General features: G+C 42.6%; 2 protein-coding genes across 4 annotated transcripts in view; one reads left to right on the top strand and one right to left on the bottom strand.

Moving 5' to 3' along the window:
• phc3 (polyhomeotic homolog 3 (Drosophila)) lies at positions 1-10507 on the bottom strand. Of its 3 annotated transcripts, none has more exons than XM_069692375.1 (15): positions 10417-10507; positions 8918-9104; positions 8046-8201; positions 7886-7963; positions 7648-7800; positions 7387-7476; positions 6998-7220; positions 6050-6681; positions 5848-5965; positions 4657-4943; positions 4261-4423; positions 4053-4170; positions 3283-3412; positions 2033-2324; positions 1-462 (listed from the first exon to the last, which is right to left on the bottom strand). In XM_069692375.1, exons 2-15 carry the CDS (start codon positions 9071-9073, stop codon positions 308-310), a joined length of 2751 nt encoding a protein of 916 aa, XP_069548476.1. In that variant the 5' UTR covers positions 9074-9104; positions 10417-10507; the 3' UTR covers positions 1-307. The 3 variants fall into 3 exon arrangements, with proteins under 3 accessions (XP_069548476.1, XP_069548475.1, XP_069548477.1); XM_069692374.1 differs by having other exon boundaries at positions 10421-10507; XM_069692376.1 differs by having other exon boundaries at positions 4261-4417; positions 10421-10507.
• A 1710-nt stretch (positions 10508-12217) lies between these two features.
• prkci (protein kinase C, iota) overlaps positions 12218-21718 on the top strand; it is a 28665-nt gene continuing 19164 nt past the window's right edge. The window contains exons 1-2 of the mRNA XM_069692373.1: positions 12218-12536; positions 20471-20592. Coding sequence (XP_069548474.1) covers positions 12454-12536; positions 20471-20592 — 205 coding nt within the window. The 5' untranslated portion in view covers positions 12218-12453. The remainder of the gene's footprint in view (positions 12537-20470; positions 20593-21718) is intronic.

The raw sequence follows: 21718 nt of genomic DNA, 5'->3' as shown, positions 1-21718 counted from the left end.
GAGAGAGAGAGAGAGAGAAGCTCATGTTTGTGTTTAAATCAGCTGAGACGGCGAACGGACTGAAACCTCGTCTGTGTGAACAGCTAGAGAAATTCATGGTCTCAGGAAAAACTGCAGCACGTGATGTCACTTCAGGGCGACCCGCTTTGTGTTTTGACTCTTTGTGAAGTCCAAGGACCAAATGAACAGCTCGAGGGTGAGCACCGCTTCCTTGTTGTCTCCGCAGAGTTAAAGACTGTCCTTCTGTTTTTCTCCAACCCGATCCAAATCAACGCAAACGCAATCTCAGAGTGGAAATGTTCCTTGTTTAGGCATCTTTCAGAGAGTTGATGTGGGCACACAGTTTGAGTGCAGGTCCCAGTTTGAGGTTCATGGTGCTGACCAGGTGATCCTCTGTGAGAAGCAGCAGAGCCTGTCCGTCTATCTCCTGGGATCGAAACTCCTGGGCTACATCTGCACCACCTGGAGGACAGAGAAGAGCGACTGAACACACTGAAAACACACACTGGTTGTGAAATGAACTGGAAACATTCGTCATCACTGTAATCACAGCAAAGACAACTGAATCCGGTGGCACAGCCCGGCTAATCCTTCCCACCCTGTTCTCCAAATTCACTCCCAATCCTCCTAAAGATTTCACAAATATCAAGCTCTCCTCACTTGTTATTTTTAGAGCGCACTGCCCTCCAAAAGTATTTCATTATATTTGTCCTCCCATTGACCTCAAGTGTTTGGATTTGAAATAAATAAAAGAAAAGATTGTGAAATAAAAGTAGAAATTGTGAGCCTTCATGTGCTCGTCTTCACGAGCACAGAAATGGTTGCGTTTTGTGATCATCTCCACTTTCAGGTGTGCAAAAGCACGTTAACGACTGAGATGTGTTTCCTTCTGGGTGGATATTTACACATGACAAGCAGCGGGTGTCCTGCATTCATCTCAGTTTATGTTTTCATCTGTTCAGATTGCAGTTCGAGGCAAAAGGCGACATAAAGACCAGAGAAGTGACAGAAAAACATCTCATCTGTAAGAAGAGAAAAGAGGAAAAGTCGCAGAGAAAGAGATCTATCACGATCCACAGTTTGTAGAAGGCTGGAACAGCAGCATTACAGAAGCTTTACTGGAAACGGCATCGCAGCAGCAAGTATCCAAAGGATTGATTGAACAGACCTGACAGATTCTGGAGTTTTGTGTACAACTGAGATCAAACTTGACTGTTACAAAACTGATGGAAAGACAAATGAAAGAAATTTCCCCTCGGGGATTAATAAAGTGTATAAAATCAAATCAAATGTGTGGAGAGAGACAGGAAGTTCCTGTGATCCAAACCGTTCCGCCTCCTCAGTGAAACGTGGAGGACAGACCATCGTGTCCTGAGCATGTTTGGCTACTTCTGGCTCACTCGTCTTCATTGACGATGGAACAGATGACGGCAGCAGCAGCAGCGGGATGAATTTTAAAGTGTGCAGAAACTGGCTACGAACAAACCAATTCCTCAAATCTCAGACCGAGCTACAGGACAAGGAGCCCAAACACATTGCTTGTGCAACCAAAGCTTAAGAGACAAAAAAAAACAAAACACTGGAGGGCAGATTTAAACTCTACTGAACATTTGACCTGCGTAAGAGGAGACTGAAGAGAGGCTTGAATGACAAGCGTCACCCGAAGGCGGCCGCTGCGTCGAAGGCTGGAAAGAACATTTACGGAGACACTATACGTTCAGTTTTGCCAGCGGATCGTCCATTAGACATTTGCTTACTTTTGCACACCTGGGAGAAGGGGACTCAACATTAGAATAAACATATAAATTAGTGTGAAAAGCTAAACCTCATTCATTGCTTTTTTTTTTTCTCTGTCGTGTTTTGATTCCAAAGTTTTCCACAATGTGGGAAATCAGGTTCCTAACGCACTATTTACTCTGATGCACAGTATGCAACCATCTGTGTCATTTAATCAGTGACAAAAGCTGTACTAACGCAGCAGTAACAGTAGTAGTATCAGAACCAGTGCCAGTACCAGAACCAGAACCAGTACCTGGCAGGGTGTTGATATAAGAGAACACTTGCTCCACGTTCCACTGAGACGGACAGCTGTCGCCCTCTCCGTCAGAAACGGTGATTGCTTCTGTCGTCCTCTGCTCTCTCTCCCTCTCTCGCTCTCTCTCAGCCTGCTTTCGGAGCCGGGTTGTCATGGGAACGGGAGGCTCCTCTTCCTCCTCCTCCTCCTCCTCCTCCTGCTGCTCCTCCTCCTCCTCCTCTTCCTCCTCCTCCTCTTCCTCTCTTCGTGAACTGTGCTGGGTCTCCTCTGAGCCAAATGACCTATGAGCCTGCGAAGCACAAAAACAATCAAAGGTCTGTTGCGTTATTTTGGGGGTAAGACTACTTACAGTAACAAAATGAAACCAGGTGTTAGACTTCATCATTTCAGGTAGGATTTAGGTTCTTATGTGACTAAAGCTGTTTGAAAAATTTGCTAATTAATTTTTTGTTTGTTGCACATTTAGTGGTGTATAAAGAAGCTTTTCCCGTTCGGAAATAAGTACAAAAGAGTCTTTGTACATTTTACTGTTTCCCTTTGATGATTCATTGTAAATCATTTGTAACATGAGACATAAGTAGTAGCTAAACTAATAACTGACTGGTACCACCAGTAGTAGTATTGGAGTTGCTTAAAGGATAATTCTGGTTTATTTCAACTTGATGTATTTCCCATTAATGTGGCAATTGTGGCTCTAATGGTAATGCTGACTTTGCACTTTCCACATCCGGAGTAGAGATTAAACAAAGAATCGTTTAAAACAGTTTGTACCCGGGTAAATGGCTCAAGCTCCCTGCAGCTTCTCCAAAAAAATTTTACTTTTACATGATCTCTACGAAGGAGGTTGAAAGTGCAAAGTTAACATGACCTGAATGGAAAATACAGCAAACTGAAAAACAGAATTATCCTTTAAGTTTACTCTGAAGATACAGATACATTTTGCATCAGATTGAATCTGTAGAATTAGCTGGGTGGCCTGTCTCACCTGTTGGTCTGTAGGCGGGAAGAAAACGGTCGTCCTGCCTTCGTCGTTGACTGAAACTACCCGTTGATGAATGAAAATCTACAAACATAGTATTCACTGAGAGAAATCCAAAGCCTCCTGTGCAATTTTTCTAAATGAGATCACAAGCCGAGAGTTTCCTCCAAGGCTTTGCTCCAATCAACTGTAGCTGCCGCAGAGAGCAGTGATCCCTGCAGCACCTCTGCATCTCCCGACATACATCAGGTCAACAATATAAACTGACCTGTCTCAGAAAATGTTCTCTGGAGGCTCCGTTGACTCTGCTGGGGGGTCGTCCTCTCCTGCCCATCGGCCGGTGACCCCAGCGACCCGCTCGCAGCACCGTGATACGCTTGGTGCAGCTCACACTGAACCTGAACGGAAAGAGTCGTGAAATATTCGATTCATTCGGTGCATTCTTCCCTCGAATTTGAGTGGTATTGATGTATTTAGGCGCGCATGAAATAATATTGTTCACGAAACCTGAAAGCCATCTGGGTTTTCATTTTCCTGCGTGTTAATGAATGTAGACAGTTAGAAAGACTGTTTGTATGCGTCGGGACTCGTAGCTGTCCTCTTTTTGATGCCCAGGAGGGATTGTTCTCTTTTTCTTGAAGCTCAAATTGACCTCAGTGGACTCCAGATGTCAGATGATGTATTTCACCACCATTGACATGGATTGCGTGTTATTAGTTTACTTCTCTAGTCTGGCAGAACAAGCAACAACACCCCGCTGACAGTTCACGAACCAGACAGTTACTCATTCTCTCCACATTTACATTCGCAGACAGTGCGGTGAACGTCAACTGAGGCAACACACTAACTCTGAGGGCAGCGGTGGTGGTTGTTTTCTGCCCATTTTCTTTGTCACCAGATCAAAATGATTTGAGAGAGCAACACTGATGTTGGATGTCTCGATGATTCTTGTTAGCTGGCCTGCTGTTTGTTCATTTCAAAAAGTGTGAACCACATCTTCATCTGCGAGTGAGTTAATTATCTAATTTATTTATTTACCTTCGGACACACGTCATGGAGCAGAAGCGTTTGGAGCGCAGGAACGTGTGAGCGAAACCTCTGCTTCCACAGTATTCACACTGCAGTATGCCTGCCACACTCTCCCCAAGCTCTGCAACTTCAGAGGGCCAGCTGTTAGTCTCACGTGAACACGCACGTATCCACACACACACACACACACGCACGCACACACAGAAACAGTCCTCACCATCTGCTGCAGGAATGTCGTTCTCCATCTCAGAGTCTGTTGAATCTGACTGGTCAGCGTCCAGAGGACTGTCCTCTGCTGCGTCCCCATTGGTCTGTATCTCCTGGGATTCGGGAAGTGAAGCCTGCTGGTCCGTGAACAGCGAGGTCGAACCCACCTGCGTCTCAGGGTGCATTCGAAAACTTAAAATCTTATGTGTGCATATAGAAGGACGTAGACAGGGTGACATTTTTACATGCTAATGCAATTCCAGGGATTTGATGAGCAGGTTTTATGGATTATAGTTACACTTCACTCATGATGAATTTGCTGTGCTGGAAATGTTTTATTCTACATTTGTCCGACTGACATTCAGCGGTGCAGTAAAAAGAGTGCTAAAATGGCACCTCCACATACCGGGAACGGCTCCAGGCCCTCTCGGATGACGAAGCCCTCCACCAGGTGTGTGAGGACGTGGGTTGTCCTGTCAGGGCTTCCTGGGAGGCTGGCTGGGGCAGAGGGCGGCTGGCTGGGGCCTCTTACTGCAGCAGGGAGGATGGGAGGAGGTAGAGGAGAAGGTGGAGGAGGGTTGCTGCTGCTGCTGTTGTTATTACCGCTGCTGGTGGTGGTGAGATGGGACGGCTGCTCCACCTGTGGTGACCTGATCACTGACTGACTGGAGGTCACGGAGGATGAACTCACCACTGAGAAAAGCATAAAAGATAACAGAAGCAAGATTACAATCTTAACCACGTTAACTTCAGTAATTTGGGCTTGTTTGCTTCCTAGATTTAAATAAATCTGACCTCAGTTACCATGGAAACGTATCCTAAATAGCCATTACTCTGTCTGCACTGCATGTCAGATCTTGGCCCCCATTGACATAAGATGAGCATTATTGTCTCGTGATCTTAAATCTTTTTAAGTCAAAATAATCCGTCCAGTAAATTCACAGCATTTTAAATAAATTATCAAAACACTTTAATCCGGGCTCTAAGATCATGGAGGAGAAATTTCATCACAACAAAGAATTAAAAATCCATAAACTCATAAAAATGTGGAACGTGTCAGCTAGCCAGTATGAAGGTATTTAAACAGAATCTTCACCACACGGAGACTCTTGTAACAAAAGGCATCATGTACTTCACCTCAAAACACAATTCAATTTCTAACAATCTCCTTGTCTCACTATGAAGAAAAAAATACCCAGAAGAGGTTCTTTGTCATATGTAGAAGATCTTAAATAGTGTGTCGGTGCATCCTATGCATCTACACATTTATTTTTAGCACTAATTACTGTATAGACGTTCATGTTTCCCACGCAGGATATGAACCCACAATGTGATATTTACATGCGGCCAAAAGTTCTCTTTTAGTGTTTTTTTTGGTTTTGTTTAGTTTTTTTTAAATAAAGCAGACTTCGCTCTCAGTTGCTTCAAACCAGGTTAACTCTGGTTCAGATTTCTACGTTTATTAAAGACAGGTTTTTTACGATAAGCTCTACCTCTCTGAGTTTACCTTGTTTTCCTAATGGCTCGTGAGGAGAGTTTGTAGGGTTAGAAAGGTTTTTATATTATGGTATTCTTGTCTTTCATTATGATCATTTACCTGGATCATTGTGTTTAGGAGACACAGTTCGAGGTGGCGGGGTCATGACTCTTCGTGGATTTGGAGAATCTTTCCTCTCCTCTGATCTCACTCCGTTCACTTTGCATGTTTCCCCCGACTGAAATTAAAACCACAACAAAACCTCAGTCCGACCAGCACGTAGTGTAAACAGAAGCTCTGCAAACAGGACATGGTGACTCACCGACGGAGCTCCGCTGTGCCTAACCGGATGCACTTTCAGATCAACAGCCACCGTCTGAGGAGGATGCAGGTTCTGGTAGGGCATCTGGACCAGAGCCTCGGCTACAGGCAGCTCCTCCGTGAGCAGCACCTGTCCCGACTGGACGGCTAGAGCCTGGACCGAGTGCAGGGAGAGCCTGTGGAGGGAGGCCGGGGGGTTCTGGGGCAGCCTGGGGAGAACCAGAGGCGGAGGAGGAGGCGGAGGCTGGTTCTGCACTTGTGGGAACGAGGTCCGACGCTGCGGAGCAGCCACCAGAGGGGGAGGCTGAGGCTGAACGGTGGCAGCTGGGACTGAGGTCTGAGCTGATGATTCAAGCACACTGGTGACAGATGGAGAAGAAGAAGACGAGGCTGGGGGGTCGTTTCTTGGTTGCGACTGGGTGCTGGGAGTGTTCAGTCTTTTCACTGAAAGGGGAAGAGGGCTGGAGCTGGTATCTTGGGGGGCTACTCTGAGGGCGATGGGCTGCAGCTGTCTGTGGCTGGGAGCTCCTCCTGTGGCCTGCTGGAGGATGAGCTGGTGGTGCGCCACCCGCTGGCCTGGTGGACAGGACAGCTGCTGCTTGACCAGAGTGTGGGAATGCACCGGAGAGTAGGCTGCAGGAGGAGTGATGAAGAGGAAGATGAGAGGAATAAAAAAAACAGCTGATTTTGACGATTTCTATCACATTTGGGATTTGATATTACATGAAAGAAACTTGATTATTTGTATTGTTCTCCCCTTAAAGGAAAAAAAAAAAAAAAAAACGAGTTTCCGATGTTTTCCACGTGCGACACGTGGTCACATGTATGACACATGTTTACCACATATTGCAACATATGACATATAACATGAGAAAAATATGTGGAAAAGTTTTTACATTCATGGTTTGCACATTACACCATAAAAATGCCCCAGAACACATTAACTCACCCGGGGTTATAATCTGGGGTCCTGAAGTCAATCGAGTGACGTCAGGCGGTCCCGTTTCTGCCGAGGCGTCAGTCAGTTGGTTGGTCTTCAGCGCACAGATTGCCGTCTTGGACAAAGAGGCGGCCGGAGACAGAGCTTGAGACTGGGTGGATGGCTTTAAGATGACGCTGTGGGCTGTAGCTAGAGCACCAGGCAAATGGGCACGCAGAGCCAGATTCTGCACCTGAACATACACGAAGAGAAAGTCACTTCATTTAACTTTTCATGAAAGCCCTGAGATTGTGGGATTAACAGCCAGCGAACTGCACTGTCCTAACCCACGGACAACACATAAATAAACAGCTGGATATTTAACTCTCATTTCCATATTTGCTGGGGGAAATCTGTACCTGAGAGGAGGTAGGTAGAGAGGAGCAGGAGGTCACAGCGGGGAGGTCTGACTGAACTGCTGCCACCGTGGCTGCTGGAGTGAGAATAAGCTGACAGAAGAAAAGCAATAGAGAATACTCAGTTGGCAGGTTGGTTAGAAATCCACAAACCTCATGTTGGCAGAAAAAAAGTAGCTCATGCGGGAAAAATAGAAACAGAGTAAACCCGCAAAACAGCTGCGAGTCGCAGTGCAGCTTTTTTTTTTTGGAAAAGGTTTGTACCATCTGAGTTCGAAGGTACATCTGAGCTTGGTTACAGTTGGCTGGTCTGTTTCCCAGGAGCATGGCCTGCTGGGATATCGTGGTTGCGGCAGCAGTGGACGTTTGAGTTCGGCTGATCAGCTGGGCCGTCACTGGAGATGTTGGAAGAGCGATCTGGATTTGCAGCGGAGCAATGACGGAAAAATGCTGAGTTTAAGATTTGTGCGCAGAGCAGTTGGTGGCAGATACAGATACTTACTGAGTTTTGGGAAACACCGGCAGGCTGAACCAAACTACCGCTGGATGAAGAAGGTGAATGTCTCTGACAAACTGACGCCTGAAAAGCATTGGGAGCACGTTACTCTTTCCACAGCTTTCACTGACACGTGACCTACACCTGGACAGGGATAGCACCTGACCTGCTGTATGGTGGCCAGACTCTGCAGATGAGCGGGGTGCTGGTGCTGCTGCAGGGCTGCTGTCTGCAGCATGAGGTGCTGCTGCTGGGCTGCGTACATCTGATGCAGGTACTGGGCTGCCATGCTCTGAGGTCTGTGGATGGCGTGCTGGATCACCTGTTGGATCACATGATGGACACAAAAAGCTCTTTACAAATAAACTTTAGTCCACTGTCTCCAGGACACTTCTGGAATTGTATTTCACTTATTCCCGTTGAATGAAAAAACAAAAATAAGATTTTAGAACAGTTTATATTTCATTAGTATTGATAGAAAAATTAAGAACTACTTTGTATAAAATACATTTATTTTGTTAAATATGCTTTTAAATCAGTAATTTGATTTCACTTTAATGCTGTCAGCTTTTTATATACTGCAGAAGTCACTATATATATATCTATAGGTATATATCTATATATCTATAGATATATATATATATACTGATACTGTATACTGATAAACATTTAGCAACTTTTTATCCAAGCAACATCTCAATCTATTCAAATAATATTTACAGCCATAAGTGGGACAGTCTATTACCTGGACTGGCTGGAAAATTAAACAATGTACAGACATCATAGAGACTGTCTATTACTTGGACTGTGTGCCGAGTAAATTAAACAAGTATTGCAGAGGTCACGGGTACACTATTACCTATTCTGTTTGTCTAATAAATAAAACAATATACAGAGAGTTTACAGGTACTATCTATTACCTGGACTGCAGGCCTACTAAATGAAACAACTCTTGCAGAGGTCACAGGTACCGTCTATTACCTGGACCACCCTGGACCCTCTGATCAATTTAGCTAGTACCTGCATACTGCTTATTACCTGGACTGCCTGTCTGTCCGGTGGGATGATGCTGAGGGAAGTAGAGGGTGCCTGGGTGCATGTGGTACTGCCGGAGCTGGCTGTTGCCATGGTGACAGCAGCTGATGTGGTCTTAATAGTGTTTGCTTGCTTCTCTCCTGGGCTCTGCTGATCCATCTCCCAGGTCAAACATTTAGCAACGGGGAAACTGTGGTGTTAAAAAAAAAAGACAATAATTAACAGGATAGGGTTAAACAGCAACTTCTTCTGGATCAGGAGCCGCTGAAAATGGTTTTCTCTAAGTCATCTGCAAAAACGTTTAGGGTCTAGAGATGTGAACATGGTTAGAGATATAAATAATTTGGACAAAAAAGACTACTTTAATACATAAATTGAAGAGGAGCAAGTGATTATCTCCATGCAAACATTCTCACAAAATAAACACCAGTAAACTTTAATACCAGAATTCAGGAAAAATGACTAAACTCTACCTTATATAGGAACACTTTCATTTTGATATATTTGAAAGGTTGACCCTTGAATAAAACGATTGTCCACTTATTTGGAGGGTAACAACATTTTGTCTTTTTTATGGGCAGGATGACTGACCAATCATTTATTTGTGCATGATAAATGTGAAAAAAATATAATGTATGGCATTTCAGTTCAGTTTTAACCTGCTTCCTTCTGAAAGACGTTTACCAAAAAAAAATTTAAAACAAAGAATTTCATGTCACATTGAAATACATTCACAAGAGAATCTATAATGCCTACGTTATTACGGGTTTCTTTCTTCGTTTTATGTTTTTGGAAAAAAAAAAAAAACAGGCTTTAAAAACAGTTAAAACAAAATCAACTTAGGTAGAATTAAGGTTTTGTTGTTTTGCCTATTTCAATACAGCTAACTGACAATAACTCAATCACAGCACAAATTAAAACACAAAACTAAATGAACTAATGATGACAACACAATAAGGTTAAAAAAATATATATTTTTAAATCCTTACCATGAAGACTTCATGAATATGCATTAAAATCTGAATTATTCATAGCCTTATTGATTTTTCTAAAGGATGTGTGCTGCCATTCACACATCTGTAAAGACAAACAGGCAAAGCTGCTACAATGCCAGAGGGTTTGCTATCATTAAATTACTGATAAACCTGGCAAAATATGAGCAAAATATATCGATAATAATAATTTAATAACCTCAAAGAGCTGGCAATAAATTTACATTTTTGTTCATATTGCATGAGGGTGATAACTGATGGTCTGCACGCCTGAAGCAGTTGGACCATTGATGGTTTTTTTTTTTTTTTTTTTTTTTTGCTGCAGAGCCGGTTAATTTCAGGTTTCTCGACAAACCCTGATCGATCACAAAATCAGTCTGATATCTTAAATACACTGTCTATGAATCTTCAGAGAACACATTCAACCAATCTGGGTGTCTGACGGTCTGCCTCTCACCGCTCACACAGCGCTTAATGCATGCACAATCATTCACCTCCTGTCGGCGTTACCTGCCTGGTATTGATAGACTCGGGCCATCAGGAACTGACCGTACCCCGACACATTGTCCCAATCATGAAGCCTGCTGATGCGTCAGTGCTGTCTAAAATGGAGATTTAAAAAAAAAAAAAAAAAAAAAAAAATCAGACGGTAGACTACACAGCAAGCAGAAAAAAAAAGAAAAAAAAAAAAGCCTTGACACAGCACCGCTCTCAGTGCTGGAGGACCTTCCACAGCCGGGGAGGAGAGTCCCGGGGATGTCCGACGGCTTTTAGGTGGGCTTTTATCCGATTTGAAGCTGTTCATTAATTATCATGTATTATAACTAAGGTTAATGAAATGCTTTCAATAAGTATTCACGCTACATACGTACATAAATAAATAAATAACTGGGAAATCCCTGAAGCAGCAAAAAAAAAAAAAAAAAAAAAGATGCATCAGAGGACACAACCCGTTGATGTGCTGATTTCACACAAAAGTAACTATCACCTTCCTTAAGGTGGGTGTTTTCTCTGAGAACATGTAGATACATTTTCTGCAGAAAGAAAACATATTCATACTGTACACGACCCCAAAATGTTCCACAGCAGGTTCTTCTACAGACATAAAGTCACTGATATTTGTAAACTGCATCATAAGAATCTTAAGTAAAGCAGTGTGCAACAGAGAAAAGGGAAATTGGATCAGATATAGTTACCAATTCATGTAAATAATTTACAGCAACTATGTCAAGAAGCATGCATGGTGAATTTATGAGACATGTTAAATTAGGCCTATTTTATGAAAAATTGGACTCCAAATCAATGTGGCCTAATCAAAATTAATGTTGCATTAGTCCCGGGTGAGATGTTTTACCTTTTTGGTGGGGTGAACATAGATTTAATAGCCTATATGCTCACCAGACCTAATGCATATTAATGCTTAATGATGCATATATGCCGTAAATTATTGAAACAAGCAAAGAAACTGGAAGGAATTTATATAAATGAATCATACACAGTGACCTATACTGTTTTTGTGAAAGTTTCCCCGGACGAGCAATCATCACATCCTGTTGGGAGTTTCACCCTGTTCAGGGAATCCAACCATCCAAAAACACACTCTAGGCTGGATTCAAATCTATGGTTTGTGCATTTTAGCAAGACACAATGATATATTGATTGATAGTGGAACGAGCAATAGGCTACTTACAGCAACACAGACAATTTGATTTAATTTTATGTTTCTGTGTATTCTATGGCCATGTATTGCGTTGAATTAAATAAATTAAATGCATGGTGATAATTAAAATCACTGTTATATTTTAGTCTATACAAAAAAAAAAAAGTATTATCTTCAGACGTTATACCTCTTTTATTTATCAATCAAATGCCCGTTTCACAATTTTCTCCTCATTTTAGGACAGCAGCCCGTCGTTGCTCACCCGTTTCTAAAATTAGATCTAAAAAAGCACACGCTTTTGCTTTTGTTACCGGTCTGTGTTGTTGTTATTTCCGAACCAAAGCACTTGAATGCGCGACATGTCTTGAGGGTATTTCCGAGCTTAGATGTGTGAACCTGAATGCAGCACTTTACCTCCGTGAGGAGCTTGAGTTGGTACAGTCAGGATGCTGACAAATTATATCCTTATTAACTGAGATGTTAACCATGTTTCACTGTGGTGATATACTTGATAAGCCTTACATCTTTGTTAAATAATGTAAATTAATGATTTAATGCAATATTTGTTTCGTGCCAGTGTACATGTCTGTTTAACACCAAGTTATGCGTCACCCCAAACATTCCGACAATGGACTCGTCCGTCGTTAGGCCTTTGCAGTAGGGAGTTGTTTGGCGAACCCCGCAAGTTTTTCTTTACTTTACGTGTTATTTTTGTTTGGTTAAGGAAGGCGAAAGTCTCCATAATTCTCATTATTTGCCTCGTTACTCATTCGGTTTGTCGACGGACCACAAAAACAAAGTGTTCGGGGCGTGGTGCACAAGTACTGGGCCGAGGAAGGAAGGAAGGAAAGGTGTCGGTGAGAGACGGACTGTCCGCGGCTGAGCTTATGATGCCGACGTTGCGGGACAGCACCATGTCCCACCCCGGGGAGAATTCCCACCAAGTCCGGGTTAAAGCCTATTACAAAGGGTAAGAAATCACAGGGCGTCTTCCAGTGCGCAATCGACTCTCTCGACAAACTAACCGGTGTCGGTTTTAGACTTGGGGGGTGGGGGTGGGGGGGGATGTGGCTAACCAGTCGGCTAACAGTGAGCTAAGTCAGCTAACGTCTGGCTAATGTTGGGGACCAGGTTTCGGTAAACTTGACCGGGCAGACAGGTGAAGCTGTCCAGGCGCGTCCGTCGGTTTTAAAGCCGGCCCCTGTGTTATTGTAGAAATGTGTCCGGCAGATAGCGAAGTTATCAAATGGTTAAACTTTTGAGGAAACTAGTTAATTCCGGCTCAGTTTTAAAGCTGTGGAGCTCGTCCTGTCAGCTCAGCCAGCTAACAGTTCCTGGCTGAGTTCACTTACCTGTCTGGAGCACAGTTTGATACGAGTTTGATACGAGTTTGATTTGTTGTTAATGATAGATTTACCTTCATTTCCTACCGGGAACGAAATGTTGTTGTTGTTGTTGTTGTTGTTCTGTCAGCTCTGGATCTTCCTGCCTGAGAATCGGAGGCTTGAAACATCAGGGACATCTTTCAGATCCCTTCTTAAAACTTAATCTTTTAAACAAGCTTTGTATTAAATACACTTTTTATTATTATTTTTTTACTTCCAACTCATCTTAGCTGTTTTATCATCTTTATTGTTTGTACTATTTCTTCCTGATTATATTTGCGTCAGCCCTGCAGTGTTTTTTAATCCTGAAGCGCTTTGATATTTTGTTTGTATAGTGCTGTGTAAATAAAGTTTATCGTTATGGTTTAGGGACGTTTGACAAAAGGAGATTATGACAATTTGACAACACGATCACATAATTTAGGAGATGTGGAAACCCAAATGAAGTTGTGTGGTTGATGTTTATCTTGTAAGGCTTCCTGCCAATTTGGAGTAAATCTGACATTTCAGATGGTCATTTCCTGTAGTTCAGAAATACTTAAGTAGTACTTGTTAAAACAACATTTACAGTATTATTATTATTTTTTTTTTAAAAGGTCACTACATTTTGTTCATGTTGTGCTGAAGTCTGTTTTAACCCAGTCATAACTCCAACTAGGGCTGCAAGTAGTGTTTATTTTCAGCATTATTCTGTTAAAGTCAACAAATATTTTTTTCCCCAAATGTTCTTAAACTTAAGGACAGTTAAATTATATTATTATAAAATACAGATAAGTATAGAGTTACATACGAGGTTAGGAGCTTGAAGTAGCAAATATCTGACAGTTTTGCTTACGTCATCAGAAATGTTTCAGATTGTTTGTTTTACTCATTTGTTGTTGTTTTGTGTATATTTCTGTACTTATTCTCTTTTAAGGCAGTCGTATTTTTATCACCTGTACAGCTAGGTTTTTTTTGGTTTTTTTTTTCCCCTCTTACCTTCTATTTTTGGATTGTTATCCACTGATACGTCAACACAAACTCCTTTTGTGTTTTCATAGATGACTTGTAGATATAGTTAATTGACTGTTTCCTCTATAGACTGCATTGCATTTTTGTGACAGTAAAAAGGAGTGAGTTCCCCTTTAGCCTGACAGCTGCAGTTTGTCTGTTTCACACTTTATTGTTGTGATGGAAATCATTGATCTCTCTGATGTTTCTACGACACTCCCCGCCCCACCGTCTCAGTTTGATGGAGCCAGCGATTGGAGGCCAGACTAGACTTGAAAAACATGTAGTGCAGGTCACTTCGGCCAGACCTGTTGTATTTCTCACTGGCTCTGTGACACACCTCAGGAACTCTGTGATGTGTGTCGTTCATTAGGTGTCATCGCACCGAACGGAGCCTCTGAAATATTTATGACATTGCTGCCCAGGAATCTCGGCTATGTCGTTGAAGAGGGAATGCAGTATAATGGGCTCATCGCGTTGCTATCGAGATGCATTAAAGCCAGGAGGCCGCAGCAGTTATTATTATCCTGCAGAAGTTAGGAATGAGAGATGGAAGCATTAGTAAGGCACAAAATCAATATATTGACTCGGGCAGACATGTCAGTGCTGTTTCCTGAGGTTTTTTTTTTTTTTTTTTTTCATAAAAAATGTAACAACTTTTATACACCTTCTGAAATACGATTTTGTAAATGTCCACGATCCTGCAATGAATGCCAGCTTCTCAAAAAGCAGGGTTTTCTCCTTCTGTTTGTCATATGTAACAGTACGCCGAATACAGTTGAGGTGTTGGACTTTTTTTCGATGACAGCAAATTCATTAATAATGGAAAATTATTGTTGGTTGTAGTCCGGGTGCATAAAAATGTAGACCGCAGGGAACTGCTGGTCTCCAGACTCTTTCATTGACCTCACTGGCAATGTCTCGGCTCATTTATTTTCAGTGTAGCAGCCTCTCTGACTCCATTCTCTCCTATTTGCATGTCTGCTGCCAGTCAGTGCCAGCGTCGGCAGACTGGTGTCAGCCTGTAGCAGTCTCAGCCTGTCACCGACTTGTCTTCATGTTGCTCTCATTCAGGCTGATAGTTTAAAGACAGCCTGCAAATGCACTGACCACATGACCAGAAGGTGACAGTGGTGCTGAGGCTGTACTATGGTAGTAGATTGACAGCTACTAAAAGTACAGAGTGTAGTAGAGCTGCAACTAATGATTATTTTTCAAGCTTTTATTTCATTGACATTGCTTGCAGGTTGTTTTTTTCTTCTGCCCATTTGTCTAAAACCCTTAAGATATTTAGTTTGCAATGATGTAAAACAACAAATTGTCACATTTAAAGAAGTTTGTATAATCTGTCTATAGAAAAATGTAGATAGTATGTTGTATTACAGTCTAGTTACAGCTCTCCTAAAATTTCTTACAGTATCCGCTTAACTAATCACTACGTTATATTAGTTTTCTATTTCTATAATAGATTTTTTTTTTTTTTTTTGCAGTTTAATAACTCCCCTTTAACAACATATAAAACCTACATCACATTTTCCCCCTAATGGATTATTATGTATGGTTTCCAGTAGTCTTTTATTTGTATGAGTGTGTGTGTGTGTGTGTGTGTGTGTCACAGCTCACAAATGGCAGACTTGTTTTCTATATTGCTCTAAGTAATTAAAATTAAGTAAGCAATACTTTTCAAGTGTTTAGTCATAATATGTTGAATGAAGGATTTTATTTTGGCAACACTGTTCCTCTTTAAATCTATGCCAAGTAGGAGATTCAGAGAGAATGCATGCTGTGTGTTTGTTGAGGAGTTGGTCGGGTTTCTAAATAAATATTTTTACACTTTAGAGGATCACTTGTTTGCGAACTTGCCACTTTTTGTTCCATCAGTCAGCATATCTTGGTCCTGTATTGTCACACAAAAGTAAATCTTTTCGCAAGCCTCTTTTTTTTTTTTACAGAAAAAGTGGACCTGTGTCTCCAAATGACTGGAGCTCAACACTGGAGCTGGTTTTCGCAACAAAAATCACAAATTTCTGTATGTTCCTGCCACCATGTCAGGCCAGACACCCCCCCCCCCCCACACACACACACACACATTTTTTTTTTTTTTTTTTTTTTAACAGAATAGCCAACACCAACTAACACACGGCTTCTTATTTGCTAGATCAACTTCAAGATTCCTGTGTAAGGCATGTTGTTTGGCAGGAAACTGGGATTACTCCGGCTTGACGGAGCACTTCAGTTATTTTCCTCTTTTGAAAGGAGTTGCTCTTCTTTTTCAAAGACTCTGCCGTCTGCGTCAGTGCTCAAAGGCCCAGCTTTGTTTAAAATATGGGAAGCGTTCCTTGTCTTGCTGTTTACTTTCACTCTGAAAGCCCCCTCAAGCGGTGAACCACAAAGTCGTACAGCCACCCACCAACACAACATCTCCGCTCACGATTGTAGCCGACGAATCTGAGTATGCTAAAAATGCATCTTATTGACTTTGTTGCAATGTCTGCTCGTCCTGAACATTGTGTGCGATACAGCTCAAGTGTTGGCGCACACGCGTCTGTCTGTCGCTGTGAGTGACCTTGTACCCAGGCTCAGCAGGCGAGCGTTGGTTTGTGCTATTGTGTGCTGCGAGGAGTGAAACTCTCTCTTGTTCAGCACCGCAGGTGGGCCATGTTGCCTGGAGACCACAGCATCCTGCGGCCTAGACCAGCAGAAGCCGTGTTTCATTCACCCTGACCTAACGGTGGGAGAACGGACTGGGAGGATTCAGGTGTTTCTTTCAGGGGCCGCGCCGGCGTCTGGGTGGCTGTCAACTTCTGCTGGTCTCCTGCTGCAGCGGCTTCAAGTGTGTGTCGGTTTAATTTCAGATCACTAGCGTGTGTCTGCGATGGCATGTGGTCATGGTTGTGGTTGTGGTTGTCTTGAGTGTGTGCATGTGGGTCATACCCATCCGTGGCAGTGGTGACAGAGAGATGGATGGTCCCGGGTGCTCATGGAAGCCCACAGAGGCATCCTGACCCTTCGTCCTGCTTGAGCGCTCGGCAGTGACGAATGGCTCCACGTTGGGCAGATGGAGCTGCTGAGTCCTACTCACGGCAGTTAAGACGCCAGGAGCATAGCCCTGCACTCCCCTCCGCTAATTCCTCCTCCTCCTCCTCTAATTTAGCTGTACTGTAGGCCGGTACGGAGCGGAGGAATGCCAGGTCTGTGTGGAATGCCACTTCCTCACTGTTCGTCAGCAGTGATGAACTCCCAGTCGCTTTCTGCACAATTCTTCTGCCTCAGTCACTCGCAGGAATCCCAAAAGCAGTGTTTCTTTTGCCTACCACAGGTTAGTCATATTAAACATTCAAATTGACATTTACATAGTCGGGGACCATGTCAGAGTCGTGTATTTCTTACAGACAGAGATGTATTTCACCAGATTCTACACAGTACTACAACAAATTCATAACTGTATTAGGCAACGTTGTGTTATGTTAAAAATGCAAGTTTCCAAATTAAAAAAAACCCCACAACAGATAAGTCTTCACACAGCTGCCAGCTAATCAGCCTGTCTCTTTCAATTTTAAGTTAAATTCAGTACAGTCATTGTTAGGCTGCAACAATCAATCATTTAAATTCACCGATTAAAATGTCAGTAATAGCTGGAGCTAATGATTCTATTCATTATCAATCTGTTGATTTTTTTTTTTTTTTTCAAATAATGAGCAGCTCAAATCAAATGAATAGCTGAGAATTAAAGGAGATGTCTTGTAATCTCTTGTTTATATATATATATATATATATATATATATAGTGGGTTTTTTGATTACATATTGGTTTTGTCTGTAACATGTCAGGAAATAGTGAATGATGTCTATCACCATTTCCCAAAGCCAACAGTGACACATTCAAATTGCATGTTTTGTCTTCCCCACAGTCTCAGAGGTATTTAGTTTAGTGTAATAAAACATTGTAAAACATTTTAGCTGCTGGAACCTGGGAAGTTTTTTATTGAATTCAAATTCTCATATTTTTGCTTTAAAATCCACTAATCAAAGAATTAACTAGAACTTAAACAATCATCAAAATAGTTTTTAATGAATTTGTTGTTGCTAGACTAGTCAAAAAAAAAAAAAAGGGGTTGTTTTGGCTCCACTCTACAGCAGTTAAAAGCCTCAAAGCCGCCTTTAAAAAAAACAACAACAAAAAAAAGTATTTCGCTGCCCTACTTTGAATATATTTTTATCACTTTGTTGTAAGCCAGCTTCCTGTATCAGCTGTAGCCATTAGCTGAGCTTTTATCTGTGTTACAGAGGAAGTTGTTTGAAGCACCTGAGACATGGCTAAACTTTAACTGCAGCGTAGACACACTCTGTTTAATGATCACCCACAGCTCGGGTCAAGTTACACGTGACACAGTTAAAGTCACTTTGCTGGCGTTGAAACGGCGCTCGGATCGCCTACAACCTGTTTGAGAACGGCAGCGCGGCGTTTGTGTTCATGCGCTCTCCGTCCTCTGATGCGATCAGGGCTTTCAGCAGGAAGTGGAGCTGCCATGCTGCTCCTGGAGGAGAGATGAGACTGTAGGAGTGTGGTTGCCATTCTCTCTCTCTCTCTCTCTCTCTCTCTCGCGGCAATGATTAACACCAGCGGGATGGAGGAAGAGGGTGAGAAAAAAAAAAAAAAAGAGGGAGCGAGGGAGGAGTGGGCATCGTACTCCGAACGCGTGATCTTCAGTCCAGACAGTTTAGTACCTGCTGTGCGGAAGCAATGACGAGTCACTTCAGTTGCTCAACATTAACGTGAACCTGAATTATCAGCCTATAAATCACAGACTTCTCTATATTTGAGTTTGCTACTGGCAATAATTGACCCTACACGGACCGTATGTGCTCCACGCCGTCCTTGGACTTTGTACAGTAGATGTCCTTGAAAGTGTGTTGCGTACTCCCAAGTATTGGGATTTTATCATCCTGCTGTACAGCTCTCAAGTTGATGAAAAACCACGTCCGTCTTTGACGACGGCAGTAAAGGGAGGAAGAGGTCTTTGTCCTCTCGTGTCAGTCTCTGGCTGGTGGAACAGATTGTGCACATTATCCCCTTTTTACTCCTGTCTGTTCGCTCTACTTCCCTCGTGTTTACCCATTCAGCCTCGCCTCTTATTCCCAGTCGCACACATATAGGCGCCTGAGCTCAGACCCCTTGTCGCCTGCAGACCTGTAAAACCTCCCGTGTACCGTCTCCATCCTCCGTCTTTGGACATCTGTCCCAACGCTGCCGTGAAATTATGAGGGACAGATGATCCCGCCACCGTGTTAGATGCTCTGCAGTCCTTATCCACGTCTCACAGCAGTTTGTGTGTGTGTGTGTGTGTGTGTGTGTGTGTGTGTGTGTGTGTGTGTGTGTGTGTGTGTGTGTGTGTGTGTGTGTGTGTGTGTGGCTTGAAGAAGCAGAGAGTGATGTACTTGTTGATTAAGAGCAGTAAGCCGAGTGTTGGGGCTTTCTCTGATTGATGGCCTTCACCACAGAGGTGGACAGTGTGGTGAGCCTTCACCACAGCGGCCAGCATCCAAGTATGGCCTGTGATTCATTCTGGTTTTTAGTTCGTGGCTGTCTCCCTCACTCTTTTGCAGCCTTTTTCATTCTCCTTTTTTTTTTTTTTTTTTTTTGCTCTCTTTCGCACACCCACAATCACGCTGTGCAGATGAATGCACACACAAATGTGACAGACTGCAAGACTGTGACTAACATACAGCAGTGTTTGGGGGGAGGGGGGGAGTACGCTCTCTCACTTCTTTTCTCTCCATCAAAAGTCTGCATTCTCCAGAGTATTTCTTTGAGTGCATCAGCGAGAGGGCGGCAGAGACTGGAGGAGTGTTTTGACTAAAGGTTTATAATGATTAGTGCTGACATAATCAAATGAAACTACCAAGCTTGTCATGGTTTCAGCCTCTTGAGTTTTTCTGTGTTGAATATAATTTTGATTTGAATATTATTGGATTTTGTGACTGTTGGCCATACAAAATATTAAATTTGATGTCACTTTGGACTTTGGTAAAGTGATAGTCACTGGTCTCTGAGTCTACTCAGTGTTCTGTAGACAATAACATAAACTATAATAGATAACACAATAGATTTTTTTTTTCTGTTTGATGCCATTTGTTCCTTCAACATTAATTGTAAAACATGCACAGTACTTCTATGTGGTAGCTGTATTTGTATTTATTTATTTGGTCTTGGTCTACTATTTAAAGCATTACGAGGATGCACCAATCAGACTTTTTTTTTATCTCTCAATAGTGAATCCCATCTTTAACTCAAAATATTTTCTGATATCACATCCTGCCTCGGTACCGGTGCTGCCTTTTTTCAGATTTATAATATGAATACATAATTTTTTTTCACATCAGGCAACATGATGTGGTGTCACGTTGTGACTGAATGAACAAGCCGATGTACGACACACAATTTTAGAACGACAACATTGTCATGTTTTATCTTCACTAATGCTGTGTGAGTCAAAGGAAATACTTGACTTATTTCTTCCCGTCTGCAGGGACATCATGATCACACATTTTGAACCGTCCATCTCCTTCGAGGGGCTGTACGGGGAGGTGAGGGACATGTGCTCCATGGACAACGACCAGCTCTTCACCATGAAGTGGATCGACGAGGAAGGTATGTTTTTCCTTTCGTTGCACCCTTCACTGTTTCTACCATCTGTACTCCATATAGAGGTGTAAGAGAACAGCCTCAGAAGCTACTGGTTTTTTGTGTGTTTTTTTTGTTGTTGTTGTTTTATTTTTTACTAATTTACCTTTCAGAAAAAATGGGCATACTAAACAAAAGTCTCATGATTACATGAGGGGAACGCATTCATTGGCCGCCTGTTGAATTTGCCAGCATATGATGGTGCCACGTGTTGAAGTGAACATGTGCGCAGATGAGCAACACGCGACCTTGTGACTTGACTGTGACGCTCAGTCTCGTCTTGTCAGTCCAGAAAGTGTACAGCCCCGCCACTCAGTTCCTTTTCAGACAGTTAATCAGGCAGCAATCATGCTGTCACAGGAGAGATGGAACCATCACATTGTTCTGCTGAAGATAAGGTCAGCGCGCCCAAACTCATCAGACTCAGATCAGCTGGTGCTGGTAGCCACCCACATACGACCACTGGAGTCATTAGCCTCTATGAGAAAGAAAAGCCGTTTGATGGTCGTTACCAAGTACTCTGTTCGGTGATGGCTGTCTCTCCTCCTGCCTCATCCATGGAAACCACACACACACACACACACACACACACACACACACACACACACACACACACACACACAACTGTGCAATGTGAACTCGAGTCATTATCCCGATAATTACAAAATGTACTCTGCATTCATTGATGAAGTGTTATTGCTGCTGACATTTATTTCAAAAGTGCTCAACTTTTGTAGATGAGTTTCCCTGTTAGAGGAATACCACACAGACCTGCTCGTCAAGCGTCACGAACATCTTCCTACAATTTTATGGAAACCCCCAAAAAAACTGCTTTTACCATTTAGTTTCCGCGGGTTAAACTGATGTAATCAGTCGGCCAAGTGTCCCCTCCGTCAGATGTGATGCTTCTTTCAGTCGGACACCGCCTGCAGGGTGTGTACCTGAAGACAAAACGAGCTGGCTTGTATACCATCCTCACAGGAAAAACTCCATGTAGTGGAAACGAGCTACTGAACCTACTGACATATCTTTCTATATTTTCAATATCTCGGTTTTAGTCTGTTTGTCCGATAAAAGAAGCAGATTTGGGAAA

Source organism: Brachyistius frenatus, unplaced genomic scaffold, assembly GCF_029030835.1.
Source record: "Brachyistius frenatus isolate BFR_SWC_R1_liver_20210118 unplaced genomic scaffold, ASM2903083v1 Contig_12, whole genome shotgun sequence".
In the NCBI taxonomy this organism is placed as follows: domain Eukaryota; kingdom Metazoa; phylum Chordata; class Actinopteri; family Embiotocidae; genus Brachyistius; species Brachyistius frenatus.
This window is presented reverse-complemented; position numbering and strand designations above follow the sequence as displayed.

Coding starts and splice junctions, on each gene's coding strand:
- phc3 (XM_069692375.1), bottom strand. CDS start 9,073: ATGGATCAGCAGAGCCCAGGAGAGAAGCAAGCAAACACTATTAAGACC. Junction 8,202..8,917: donor CGGACAGACAGGCAGTCCAG/GTAATAAGCAGT, acceptor GTGATCCAACAG/GTGATCCAGCACGCCATCCA. Junction 7,477..7,647: donor TGTACCTTCGAACTCAGATG/GTACAAACCTTT, acceptor TTCTTCTGTCAG/CTTATTCTCACTCCAGCAGC.